Source organism: Nyctereutes procyonoides, unplaced genomic scaffold, assembly GCF_905146905.1.
Source record: "Nyctereutes procyonoides isolate TBG_1078 unplaced genomic scaffold, NYPRO_anot_genome, whole genome shotgun sequence".
Taxonomy (NCBI): domain Eukaryota; kingdom Metazoa; phylum Chordata; class Mammalia; order Carnivora; family Canidae; genus Nyctereutes; species Nyctereutes procyonoides.
Window position 1 is genome coordinate 7535607 of NW_026575049.1, and position 14503 is coordinate 7550109.

General features: G+C 45.3%; 1 protein-coding gene across 2 annotated transcripts in view; it reads left to right on the forward strand.

Moving 5' to 3' along the window:
• The window catches only part of TBC1D30 (TBC1 domain family member 30), a 42580-nt gene that overhangs the window by 13554 nt on the left and 14523 nt on the right, over positions 1-14503 (forward strand). For both annotated transcript variants that reach the window (XM_055328992.1, XM_055328993.1), the window contains exons 6-8: positions 3116-3284; positions 5327-5495; positions 9769-9874. In XM_055328992.1, coding sequence (XP_055184967.1) covers positions 3116-3284; positions 5327-5495; positions 9769-9874 — 444 coding nt within the window. The remainder of the gene's footprint in view (positions 1-3115; positions 3285-5326; positions 5496-9768; positions 9875-14503) is intronic.

Sequence of the window (14503 nt, forward strand, 5' to 3'; positions counted from 1 at the left end):
TAGTCCTTGTTTTTGTGGATTGTTCCACTGAACTTCTTCTTAAAGGGGCGTTTTAAGAGTCCCCCTTAAAATTTCTTGCAGAGCTGGTTTGGAGGTCACATATTCTTTCAGTTCCTGCCTGTCTTGGAAGCTCTTTATCTCTCCTTCCATTTTGAATGAGAGCCTTGCTGGATAGAGTATTCTTGGTTGCATGTTCTTCTCATTTAGGACCCTGAATATATCCTGCCAGCCCTTTCTGGCCTGCCACGTCTCTGTGGAGAGGTCTGCTGTTACCCTAATATTCCTCCCCATGAAAGTCAGGGACTTCTTGTCTCTTGCTGCTTTAAGGATCTTCTCTTTATCTTTGGAATTTGCAAGCTTCACTATTAGATGTCGAGGTGTTGAACGGTTTTTATTGATTTTAGGGGGGGATCTCTCTATTTCCTGGATCTGAATGCCTGTTTCCCTTCCCAGATTGGGAAAGTTTTCAGCTAGGATTTGTTCAAATACATATTCTGGCCCTCTGTCCCTTTCGGCGCCCTCGGGAACCCCAATTAAACGTAGGTTTTTCTTCCTTAGACTGTCATTTATTTGCCTTAATCTGTCTTCATGGTCCCTTAATTGATTGTCTCTTTTTTCCTCAGTTTCCCTCTTTGCCATTAACTTGTCTTCTATGTCACTCACTCCTTCTTCCACCTCGTTAACCCTCGTCGTTAGGACTTCTAGTTTGGATTGCATCTCATTCAATTGATTTTTAATTTCTGCCTGATTGGATCTAAATTCTGCAGTCATGAAGTCTCGTGAGTCCTTAATGCTTTTTTCTAGAGCCACCAGTAGCTGTATAATAGTGCTTCTGAATTGGCTTTCTGACATTGAATTGTAATCCAGATTTTGTAACTCTGTGGGAGAGAGGGCTGTTTCTGATTCTTTCTTTTGAGGTGAGGTTTTCCTTCTAGTCATTTTGCTCAGTGCAGAGTGGCCAAAAACAAGTTGTATTGGAACACGGGGGAGTATCACTGGTCCCTCTAGCTGGTCTTCTGGGGGAGGGGCCTGCTGTGCTGATTTTCAGGTGTTAGCACTTGGGGGAGCTGCTCTGCCCCTGCCTGCTGCAGGGCTCAGCGGGGGTTGTTTACCCCGTGGGGCCCCAGGAGGAACAGCAGCAGTTGCTATGGCAACTCTGGAAGCCTGGATTCAGCCTCCGCAGGAACTACGGGGCTCGGGGCTCTCGGCTCTCCGTCCGCAGGGCCTGGAGGCTCCGGGGCGGGGCCGCTGATCTGCTCAGCTCGGGGCAGGAGCGTCCTCGCTGTCCTGGGCCCTCCCGGCCTCTGCCTGTCCCGGGGGAGGCCGGATCCTGGGCTGTGTCCCGGCGCCCTGTGCTCCGGGGCCTGCGCTGTGGGATTCGCGCTCCCGCCCCGCAGCCCCCTCCGCGGAGCCGCCGCCCGAGCCCCTCCGAGCTGCTCCGGCCCCGCCGTGCGCGCTGCAGCCCTTAGGGAGCTCGGCGCACTCTCCCGGGGCGCAGGTGTCTGTTAGTGTCCCCGGGAGCCCGAGGGCATCCCCGCCCTCCTGGGTCCTGCTCCAACTCCCTGCGAGCCCCTTTCCGCCCGCCCGGGAAGGTTGGTGCAGCTCCTGCTCCTCCGGGACGGGGCTCTCCTGTCCTGGGGACACTCGCCCCGGCCTCAGCCCGGCTCCTCGCGGTGCCCCTCCCCCTCGGAGGCCTTTTGTTCCTTTATTTCTTTTCCCCGTCTTCCTACCTTGATAGAAGCGCGGACTCCTCTCACTGTAGCGTTCCAGCTGGTCTCTCTTTACATCTCAGGCCGAATTCGTAGATTTTCAGGATGGTTTGAAGGTTATCTAGGTAATTTGGTGGGGACAGGTGGTTTGGGGACCCTGCTCTTCCGCCATCTTGCCCCTCCTCCTCCAGACTATTACCTTTAAATTGTGCCTGTGTCATCCTGTAAATCCCTCTTCTCCTTACTCATAGAGTACAAGGTCCCCACTGGGCACCCTGCCCTGCCGGAGATCTGCACTCCCCATCAACTGGCATCAATCTCACTAGGTCCTTCTTCCCTCCACAGATGGAATATTCTGTACTCCCTTCATTGCTAAGCTCCACCTGCCCGCTCTTGTATTAAAGGTCTCAGAGGGACCTTCTCAAGAGTATGGCGCAACCCTTATCAACTTAGTCAAAACTCTGACCCTAAAAATGTAGAAATTACAAGCCAGGGATGAGGGAGAAATGGGCCTTTGTCTGGTCTGGGAGATAATTTTCTTAGAGTATAGAGTTTTGTGTTAGATTGAAAATTAAACTATGAGACTACCCTATGGGGCTGGCTCTGACTTGATTCTTAATTTTGTTTTCCCTGTGCTCAGGGGATTATTAGTGGCCTTCTAGGGAGGACAGCATAGCAGGGTATACAGGCTGACAGGGAAAGGGCCAGAGATTGACATATAGAACTCTTGTGTTTTGCTGGATCATTCTAGTGGTTCTTGACATCTTTGCAAAGGTAACACAAATAGAAAAGTAAGAGTGAAAATAGTAATTTGAAGAATTTATGAGACCATCTTATGAAAGAAAGCCAGATTTTCAAAGTACCATTTGTTCAAACAAAGCCTTGTATTCTCCTGGGAAAGGAAAGTGGACCCAAAGCCACTCTTAGTTTTAATAACCAGGTTGAGGCTAAGTGAATCTTGAGACTGGCTTTAGTTGGGGTGGTTTATGATGGTTCAGCTCTTGGTTTTCATATAAAGGTTGTGAAACTGTGCTCACATCAGGGAGCCAGTATTGAGATTCTTGCGGGCCGCTGGTGGAGCATGTGCTCCATGACTTCTGAGTAAGGCTGAGGGTTGTGCAAGCACAGCTACTTACGGGGTACCTCAGGTCTAGTGGCTTATCTAGAAACTTTCGACAGCAGTGGCCTGTGGGTCTGAGTTACTTTAATAATACTTTAATAATTATGCCACTCGCTCCTTGCCCAGCATGGAGATGAGCCTTGAAAATCCAGAACATTTGATATTGACATGTTTTGAAGGATGGTGTGCTTGGCTAACTGCATTTTTTGAATATGTCCCTTCTATTTAGGGCATGTTGGGATCCCAGTCTTTAGGAAGCAATCTTATTTTTTATCTTTTTCTTCAGATCATGATTTACCTTATTGATAAGGTACTTCCTGAAAGCTATTTTGTTAATAATCTCCGGGCTTTGTCTGTGGATATGGCTGTCTTCAGAGATCTCTTGAGACTGAAGCTCCCTGAATTATCTCAGCACCTGGATACTCTTCAGAGAACTGCAAACAAGGAAAGTGGAGGTAGTGATTACTCAATGCCATTATACCTTTGAAAATATTTTACTTCCTTGATTCCACTGTACATCTGAGCCTAAACCTTGAGCAGAAATACTTGTTTTCAGGTATTTCTGTTAGTGAGCGTTTGGTACAATGAAATAGATTGGTAGAGAACAGAAACAGCTGAAAAAAAACATAGGGCCATGGTCAAGTGGCCAAGTCTGTCAAGAACCTAATACTTTACTGGTATCAGATCAACACCTAAAATGACATGTTGCCCTCTAGAAGAACACTGGTGTCCATGCCTTACCATCTAGTTAAACTGCTCTATGCTGGCATCCATCCATAGGAGTTTTTAAAAACTGAATTCCAGTACAGTTTCACAGACTGTAGTTTTGCCTGAACCATGGAGGCTATGTAGAGAGGAACATGTATCTTCGTTAAGCTTTAGGCGCTAAATCAACAGTCTTTTTGTATTGAAATGTTTAATGCTTCTTTTATCTATCCATGGTAAGGGTATTTCTGTGAATGGGCCAGCTCTTTCTGGAGAAGGGCTCCCTGAGACCCCTAGGTAGAATCTGAATGCTGAGGAAAGGCACTGGGTTGAGGTTGGGGTTGGAGACTCTGCTCTGCAAGCAGCTCTGAGTCGCTGCTGTCTGCTGGGCATCACCAAGCTAGCGGCTGTGATTATACCCACTGTCTGCACTTCCCAGGAAGAATAATCAGAAGTTTGTTGTGTTTCCTGTAAAACGGTTGCCAGTTCCCCACCCATGCATTTCAATCTGGGAAGATATGAAAGGATTTGAGGACCTAATCTGTGATTATGGTACACTGGAAATTCTAGTGACACCTGGGAGTCTCTCAGCATTTCCTTCTGAGCCATTCGAATAATCTCATGTAATTTGGCTGCAGAGTATAATTATGCACCTGCGTGGATTTCATAGTGCTTCCAGATAGACTGCCTTGCCTGTCCCATGTCAGACGTCCTTTCCTGGGCTCCATGTTTTCCTCCAAACGTCCTGCACTTGCCTATCAGCACTGCCCACAGATTCTAAGTCTCTGAGCAAAGATGCTCCTTTGTTCTCGGGTAAGAAGAGAGAACGAGTGCAGGAGAATAATAGATCTCTTTTTGCTTATCCATGGGTAAATGCATAGCCTGACAAACTTGGAGGAAGGATCAGTTTAAATATCCATTTTTATGTTTCATAGAATACATACTTAATGCCATCATAGGAAGAAGGAGAGAGCTCCGTGTTTATCGTGAATTCAGAAACCTCAGTGTGAGCTGTATATATAGTTTATTTCAAAATATTTTAAAATTTGATGTTGCTTAGTCCACATACTTTAGGATTTTCCAGCTCTCTTTCTGTTACTGATGTCTAGTTTAATTTCACTGTGGTCTGAGAGCTGTGCATAATTTAAGAAGCAGACAAGTAATCTCTTAATGAGCAATGTTTTTTATCAGTGGCATTTGAATTAAGTAGGCTTTCCGGGGTTTTGAAAATTGAATTCTGCTTTTAAGAGGCTAAAATCCTTTCTTTTTCTCCTGTTTTTTTGGTGAGAACATTCTCCTTAATTTTCAATACTCCACAATAGGTAGAGCCTAATTAAGTTCTAGGATAAGCTTTCTGAAATATCAGGGCACCTGGGTGGCTCAGTCAGTTAAGCGTCTGCTTTTGGGTCAGGTCATGCATGATCCCAGGGACTCCTGGAATGGAGCCTGTGTTGGGCTCCCCGCTTAGCAGAGAGCCTGCTTCTCCCTCTCTCTCTGCCATATCTGCTGCTTGTGCTCTCTTTGTCTCTCTGTGTGTCAAATAAATAGAATCTGCAAAAAAATTCCTGAAATAACCATAAAGAATTTGTGAAGGTCATCTTATTGAGATCTTATCAAACATACCTTTGTCCTTCCAAAAAGAGGAAGGAGCAAAGGGGTGGGGGGCGTGGGGGGAAGAACCAGACTTTAAAGATATAAAGAAATAAGCCAGGAAGTGTATTTGGTGGACATGGAAAATTGAACAAGGGTATTTTTATATCTTGCAAAGCGCAGAGTGTTTGTTTTATTTCAGGTGGATACGAGCCCCCACTTACGAACGTCTTCACGATGCAGTGGTTTCTGACTCTCTTTGCCACCTGCCTCCCTAACCATACAGTCTTAAAGATCTGGGATTCAGTCTTCTTTGAAGGTTCGGAAATCATCTTAAGAGTGTCGCTGGCCATCTGGGCAAAATTGGGAGAGTAAGTGATTTCCTCATTTTTTTCTGTTTTGAGGTATGGGGGGCCTTAAGCCATGTTGTGCTCTAATGTGGAAAGCATCTATATTTAAGCATGAGCAAAAGAGAAAGTTGGGAACTTTGTTGAATTGCTCTAGCTTCCTGAAATCTCAGTTGGCTGATTCTTGATGGTTGGGGGAGGGGGCAATAGAATCTCTGTTGGGGAAGGGGGCCAGCTTTTCCATGGCTGTAGATCTCCTCCCCAGTGCTAGTGTCCTGGCTGGTTTACTCTTTGCAGCCTCTCCCTGGACTCTAATTGGGAAGAGGGGCAGGGAGAGAAACTTAGAAGAGGAAGCTTGGGAGAGGGGTAGTTGGGTTTGTTGGTTAACATTCACAATTAGGATGATTTTTGAATCCTTAGTATTTATTTAGTTCTACTCTTCAGGGTCATGATAAAATGAAATGAGATAATATGTATAAGGTATCTCTGTGGTACTTAGTACATAGTCAATAGCAGAACACATAGGGGGCACCCGACTGGCTCAGTCCCTGGAGCCTGCGACTTTTGAGGTCAGGGTCGTGAGTTAAAAAAAAAAGAACACATGGAACTTATTTCCTTTCACCAAGAATTAATTCTGTGATCCCCAAACATATTACCGTATAGATGTTCCTTACGTTTGTTACTGGTAGCAGGACTGTGAAAAGGAGGGTATTGGGATCCCTGGGTGGTGCAGCGGTTTGGCGCATGCCTTTGGCCCAGGGCGTGATCCTGGAGACCCGGGATCGAATCCCACGTCGGGCTCCCGGTGCATGGAGCCTGCTTCTCCCTCTGCCTGTGTCTCTGCCTCTCTCTCTCTCTGTGACTATCATAAATAAATAAAAATTAAAAAAAAGGAGGGTATTTTCACCCATCTCTAATTTATTATGACTGTTATATTAAAATTCTACCTTCTGGGTAATGGAAGGAATATTAGGATGAAATTGTTAGAGTTGAGACGCAGAGAAGTTTTTAACGTTTCTTTCCTAGAGCTATAAATGACTTGAGTGGGTACTCATAGACAACATGTCAGAAAACCAATAAATCTCTGCCAGTGTTTTGTTTCAAAAACCTTTTAAGTAGCCTTTTTATTTATGATAAGTTGTTTCCTGGGAGATTTGCCGTATTTCATACTTTTTTTTTTTTTTTTTTTAAGATCCACCAACTCTCGATTTAGGGATTTAGAAAGATCATTATTGTGTATGTTTTTAAACATCACATAGCTGTCTCCTTTGCTTTTGTTTTATGGTACACTGCTTTTCAGCTGGGCAAATAAGTGAGTCCGCTGGGGATTTGGTGCACCGTTTACTTATCTTTTCATTTCTCCCCAATATCTATATCTTCAGCCCTATATTTCCAACCTATTCTATGCCTGACGCTCTTTGAACTTTGATAGTTTCTCTGGGTGGGAGAGTCCAGTTACCAGTATAACTAGTTTATGGGATTTTAGTGTAGCACTTTACTATGGGCTGAGTTAGTTATAGTCACCTTTGTGTTAGTGCTTAGTTACAGGGCAGGAGGAACAGAAGAGATTCTGGTTTTACTCCCACCTATCCAGTATGTGTGGGATCAGGATTTATCCATCTGGTCTTTTCCGAGATTCCGCACTGTGAACCAGCATAGCTCTCAGCACTCGAGATGTGAAAGTAATTTATTTAGTCCTTATCCGACATCATTTTATGTCGGTACTGTTCTCATCCCCATTTTACAGATGTGGGAACTGAGCCACAGAGAATTTAAGTGAATTGCCAATGTCACTCAGTAAGTATGTGGAGGGGCCTGATTTTGAACCCAGGAATCCTAACTCTAGAATCTGTACTTTTAATTTTAATTTTATTTATTTTTATTTTTTAAAAAAGATTTATTTATTCATGAGAGACACACAGAAAGAGGCAGAGACAGAGGCAGAGGGAGAAGCAGGCTCCTCCAAGGGAGCCAGATACAGATCCCAGGATCACACCCTGAGCCGAAGGCAGATGCTCAACTGCTGAGCCACCCAGGCGTCCCTTTTTTTTTTTTTTTAATTTAAGATTTTTAAGTAATCTCCACAACTAACATGAGGCTTGAACTCACAATCCTGAGATTCAGGGCCACGTGCTCTACAGTCTGAGCCAGCCAGGCGCCCCTAGAATCTGCACTTTTAATAATGTGAATCTCCTGGTACTAAGTATGTATTTATGAAGTTCAGGGGATATAGGAGTCACACTTGGTAGGATTTTAAATGTTTCCGAGTCCTTGCTCAGTGTACTTGTACATTTTGGGGGCATGCCACTTGTTAAGCGAAAGGCAGGTGCCTGTAGTGCCGTCATTATGTCAGGCAGCTTAAACACTTGGTCTCATTCAGGTCTCTGCATAAGCCTGGGAAGTAGGTAGGATTACTCTCCCTGCCTTTTCAAGTGAGAAAGCTCCCCCAGGAGGGTTAATTAACTAGCTCATGGTCACATAGCTCATTAGTTGCAGAGCTGGGACTTAATCCTGAACTTTGGGACTCCAGTGCCTGTATGCTTCCCCACAAACTTTCCACTGGAAAAATCATAAACCACAGCTCCATGGGACCTCTCCGTTCACCCTTAACTCCTGCAACCTGGCATTTCTTCTCACTCACCCAGGGTGCTTTGGGAGTATGTGAGCCGTGGACTCTCAGCTCAGCTTCACTGGCATCTCTTAGGTTTCCATTCCTCTCTGGTGCTGGCCTTTGGCTTGCTCCCTTGTTCCTCATCTTGGTCTCATGCAGTATTTCTTCCCTGGTCTCCCCATCATACCCTGCGCTCCCCACACTACCCCTGGCCAGCCTTGCAGAGGGCACATCTGTTCCCACGCTCCTTGTTAAGTGCCTTTCAGTGACTCTTCCCCGGAAGAGGCTCAGGTGGCACAGGACCTGTTGGCATCTGTCTGCAGCTCAGTACCCTCAGTGCTCGCTGTTGCCCTTGGCCATGCAGGCCTCCTGGGCAGCTTTGGTTGTGTGGAGCTCCTTGCAGGGCCTGGGAAGGGCCTGCTGTCTCCTGCATCCATGTCTTTGGAAAGCTTTTTCTTCCTTGTCAACCCGGAGAATATTTTTCAGAACTCCTCTGAAGCATTATTTCCCTTCCTCGCCCTCCAGGGTAAACTTAACCACTTTTTCAATTATGCCTGCATGCTACTCTGTAGTTTTGTAATAACACTTCAACAGTCTATTTCATTTAATGGTACTGGGACTGAAGAGCACTCCAGAACCTGAAGTTTTTCCATCATCGTATTTGTTTTGGATGGCTCTTTGGAAATTCCCCAACATTAGTGTATGTCAAAATGTTGGTCTTATGGTTGGGGGGGCAAATACAATTATCCCACTTTACAAAGACTGTTGTAATAGATAAAACCAATACACAGCGCTTTTCTTTTTTTATTATTTATTTATTTACTTATTATTCCGTGCAAAAAATGTTTTATTAAAACACAGGGGCAGGATCTGTGGGCAGAAAGAGCTGCCCATGGTCCTCTTTGCTTTAGATTATTCCCCTTTTTTCCCCCTTCTAGAAGAAGGATGAAAGTCTAACGTGCCTTATAGGTTGCCAGGTGACAGATTCTTTATTTACATGCAGAACCAAATGCAAGAAGCAGGGCGTTATCTCCAGCTGGCTGCAATGCCCCGAAAAGAACTGAAAAATTTCTGCCTGTGAAAACATCCTGTGGATGATGAAATATGCAGAAAAGTTCTTGTTCTTGTATTTTTCATCTTTCACTTCTCTTGTGATTTGGTCCCAGTCTACCAATGAGATCACCGTTTGCAGATTAAGAGCCCCAGATTCCCTACAGGGGGTAATTGTTCTTCAGTACCCAATTTTGTGGTTATTAGTTCTGATCAGTGGTGGGCATTCTGATGTGTAGACTGTGTCACATGAAAATAATAAAGATGCTGCAGGTGGGGCTGTGAGGCTGGGGGCAGATGGGAAAGATGAGAACACATCCCGTAACAAGTACCTCTAAGTTGACTTTGGTGGTTTTTTTTTTGTTTGTTTGTTTGTTTTTTTCAGACTGTGTACCAGGATTGTGGTTTAAAAAAAAAAGTTAGCAAAATGGGTTTATTTGGGAATAGCAGAGAATTGTAAGCCAGGACATGCAAGCTATGACAAAGCCATGGGCAAGTCCTAGGATTGTGATTTTTGTTGATTGCTAACTCAATCGATAGGATGGCAAGAGGCAACACATCTGTTGCATCTGCGGTCTATACCTGATAAACAGCATGGAGGTTGTAAACATTTTCTTCTGTATTTTCTTTGTCTAGGCAGATAGAATGCTGTGAGACAGCAGATGAATTCTACAGCACCATGGGGCGCCTTACCCAGGAGATGCTAGAGAATGACCTTCTGGAAAGCCATGAACTCATGCAGGTGAGTGGGCAGCTTGGCCTCACCTCAGGCAAGGGAAGTATGTTTGGCCAGCTCTCAAATTTAGTTTTTCACTTGACCAAGAATCTATGTATAATTTGATCAGAATCTCACTTTATCACAGGAGGAAAGAAAAAAAAATGGGTAATGGATGTTTGTTATGCTTCCATTCAAGCTGTGTTGCTTTAAAGTCCAACCTCCAAACTCCCCACCCCCCACCCCATGTTACCAGGTACTTCTTCTGAATCTGATTTTTTTTTTTTTTTTTTTTTTAAATTTTTTTAAATTTTATTTATTTATGATAGTCACAGAGAGAGAGAGGGAGAGAGGCAGAGACATAGGCAGAGGGAGAAGCTGGCTCCATGCACCAGGAGCCCGACGTGGGACTCGATCCCGGGTCTCCAGGATCGCGCCCCGGGCCAAAGGCAGGCGCTAAACCGCTGCGCCACCCAGGGATCCCTGATTTTTTTTTTTTTAAGATTTATTTATTTGTTTGAGAGAGAGAAAGAGGGAATGAGGAGGCAGAGGAGGGACAGAGGGTGAGAATCCTCAAGTAGACTCCCCGCTGAGCAGGGAGCCCGACTCAGGTCTTCATCCCAGGACCCTGAGATAGAACTTGAGCTGAAATCCAGAGTTGGACCTTCAACCAACTGAGCCACTCAGGCACCACTGAATTTGATTTTTAACCTTTGTCAAGGGATATTTGTGAGGTAACATCATTATTTTGTGGGAGAAATTATTGAGGATTAAAGGAAGTTATTTCAGTCAGCATTTGGTTTATTTGTTTTACCCATATTTCCTACTCATGTTATTGTGTATTAATCATAAGTTTCAATATGAAAGACTTGAAAGGTTTTGTTATTTTCTGGCCGGTTATTGTATCTCAATTTCATATTCACAGAGGCATTAAAATTGATAGTGAGTATAGGAAAGATAGCAAATTTGTAAACATTCTCTCTCCCATGAGGTTCTGTAATATGATTTTACGCTTATTTCCCTCTGATGCTTCTCACTGCTGCTTCTCTTCCTGGTTGCTCCTCTTGCCCACCAACCAGCCGTAGGTCTTGTCTAAGGTTGGCTTTGGGCCCTATGTCTTTCTTTGTGATTTCTCTCCCCTTTTGCCAGTTTCAGCTTTTACCCTTATAATGGGTTCCGTGCATGAGGTCATGCTTGGGTGCTGGGCCCAGTCAACAGATTGGAAAATGAGAACTCAGACCCTGACATAGGGCTTGAGAAGCCGGGACCTTCTAGTCCTTTGCTCATTTCCTGGTGCCTCCAGCTCCTTCTCAGAATCCCTTATTTTTTAGCAGACAGCTGCCTGACTCACTGAGAATGCTGACCACCTGATAGAACTTCCCTGAACATTTGTAATTTTTATTTTAACTTTTCTTTACATTCTCATCTCTTCTTCCTTCTTTCCTCTCTGAGAGGAGGAAGGGTTCGGAGGGAAGTATCTTTAATTGAACATGGCTCTCTGAGCGATGTCCATGCTTGGTATATTCCACGTATGAGATCCTTTACATCCCGCAGAACTGGCAGATTCATATGCCCAAGGCAGGACTCAGGGTCTAGGTATTGTCCCTTCTACCTCGCTCACGAAACTTCAATGGCTACCCACTGCCTACAAAACGAAGCGTGGATTCCTCAGTTTAGCATCCAGTGCTCTTGACTGTCTGGTGCTAACCTATCTTTTCAGCCATGGCTGCTTCCTTTTGTACCCTTGACTTAATTCTAGTCAACTCAAGCTGTCTTCAGGGCTCCCAGAAATCCCTAGGCATATGCCTTCTCTGCACCTGTGCCTCATCCGCACCTGTGCCTCCGCTGCATCTGTGCCCCTTCTGTCCCTCCTCCACACCAGTGCCCCCCTCTGCACCTGTGCCTCCACTGCACCTGTGCCCCTTCTGTCCCTGTGCCTCCTCCACACCAGTGCCTCCTTCACACCTGTGCCCCCTCCACACCTTTGTCCCCTTTGCTCAGTCTTTTCCTTCTTCCTTCACATGTTTACAGCCTGCCACCTCCTGGAAAGTTCCAGTTCAGATGTCATCTTTGTGGAACATAATCTGAGTCTCAACTAAAGTCATCTCCCATTTCTCTGAATCACCGGGGCATTCTCTTTGTACATCTCTCGTGAGCCTTCATCACATTCTACTTGACTGAAGACCATCTTATTTCCATAGTGATATTTTTAAGCTCCTTGAGGACAGGGACTGTGCTTTGCTCATATATACTTCGCACTTTGCCTTTTGCTAGAGCTGCTCAATAAATTTATTACTTTATTAAGCAAACACTTGTTGGGAGTCTGCAATTCGTTCCCTACTTCTCTTTTTCAATAAATGTTTGCTGAATTAAACGACACTCACAGATGGTGGCCCTCCTTCTAGATTCCCTCTGCGCTGATGTGATCGGCATTTTGCTGTCAGAGTGATGGTCCACACTGGGTGGGTCATCTCCTTGTTCCTCGGCACGTCTTCAGTGCTTCCTTGTTAATAACTGCACTAACTAAAATGCTTCATCCTAGTTTTCTGGGCCTTATATTAACTTCTCCAAATATTCTTGAGCATTTCTATCTGTCAGAAGACTTCCTTGAGGAAAATAACATCTGGTTTTACCTTTAAGGGTGGCATTGGTCGGGCTCTGTGTGGGTGTGTGTGATGTGTGTGGATACATGCACACGTGAGATTGTGTATGTTGGAGGCCGTGGTGCAGAGCAGGAAGGGGTTCATGGTTGAGGGAGTCCATGAGCAAAGGCCTAGCAGTGGAAAACTTTGGGGTGTGTGAAGGAACCTACAAGGAGCTTGGTATCTGGGGTGGGTGGGGAAGACCACAACCCATGGTAAGGATCGTACTTGACCTTTCAGGTTAGTGGTTGTGAAATCGTGCTTGCTGGAATTCTAGGGAGGCTGTGGAGCCCTTGGAAAGGGGAAAAGAAGACCTGAACGGTCCTAAGGAGAGGGGGAAAATTATCTGAGCTGTGGCTGCTGTCAGATACAGGCAGGGGCAGCTCTGTGAAGGGGGCAAGACTGACAGCAGGAGCCTGGGAGAGGCCGTGAAGGGTAGAAAGGTTGGAACAGAGACGATATTTAGAAGGTGAAATCAATAGGACGTGGCCATGGGAATAGATACGGGGGAAGAAGAAAGGAGAAAGAAATGGGGAGACAAAGGCAACCGACAAGTCTCTGGCTTAGGAAGGAGAGCTGAGTTCACGGGGGGAGGGAGATGGGTTCGTATGGAGACAGGTTGCATTGGAGATACATTCTGGCCGCCCTGTGTGTCACCTCTCCAAGGTGTTCCCCACCACCACACAGCGGGAACCTCCAGCATGGGTCACCCGGCTGTCCCTTCCCTCCCCACCCCCCAGCCTCCCTCGTCTCAGCCCTCAGCGAGGCCTCCTCTGTGTTCCTTCTGCGATCCAGAGTTTCAACAACCAACACAATGCTAATTGTAGACAATTTTACATTATTTGGTATTTTTTCAAGTATGTTAATCTTAATGAAGTGGTAAGTTCCCTAATGACAGGGGCCTCATTCTACTCAGCATCCTCATAACACCTAGAGTGCTATGAAGAACACACCTTTGCCCAGTGGATATACGGACTCATAGATTAGGAGAACTCAAGGCGGTGGTTTTCAAACCTGACGGCGTATGAGGAAACTTCCTAGGAGTATGTTAGAATGCAGACATTTAGCCCAGGGGTGGTTCAGATGCAGGTGGTTTTTAAACAACACTTAGGGAAACACTGGCTTAAAAGAAGCTTAAAGGGGCACCTGGGGGGCTCAGGTTAGCATCTGCCTGAGGTTCAGGTAATGATGTCAGGGTCCTGGGTCGAGCCCCGCCTTGGGCTCCCTGCTCAGTGGGGAGTCTGCTTCTCCCTCTCCCTCTGCCACTCCCCTGCTCGTTCTCTCTCTCTCTCTCAAATAAATAAATAAGAATTTTTTTTAAAAAATAAAAGGAGCTTAAAGATCAACCCAATTCTATCACTTGACAGAGGGTGAGTGTGTGGCTTTTCTTCGATTGTCTAGGAGCAGACCCGGGACTGAGAGCCAGTCCGCTACTCCCGGCCTGGTGCTTTTCCCCTACCACCCCGTACACAGCGTCCACCTTACTCAAAACATGCCTCTCTGAAAGCTGAAATTCCCTTCAGAAAAATAAAGCAACATTTTATTTCACTTAAACGTTGCCAGAACAAATGAGAGATGTTGACACACATCATCTTTGTCCTATAGAAATTTCCAGTCTTGGGTATTAGGAGAAAAGAGAACCACCTCGTTTCCCTGCTGTAAGAGAATCCTAGAGGGGAAAACGCAGGCTGCGGTTTGATTGATTAGATGCCATTTGAGTGGCTTTTCTTCTGCTGAGGGAAACATCTGGGTGGAGATGAACTAAGCCTAATTTTGTTCAGCTTATGTTTTTTTGTAAAGCATGTCACTAATGAAAAGAGAAATGGAATTTTTTTTTCCCCCAACAGTACCTAAATATAAATGTCTGTCTAAGCGTATGTTGGTAGTTTGGATCGTAAATTGACTTGCCGGTTTTCCTTGGCGTCATAGAATGTTATGGAGAGAAATGGTGAATGACATTTCAAGGCACTCTCTTTCCTGTATTCACTCTTTAAAAAAAAAATTAATTCAGTGG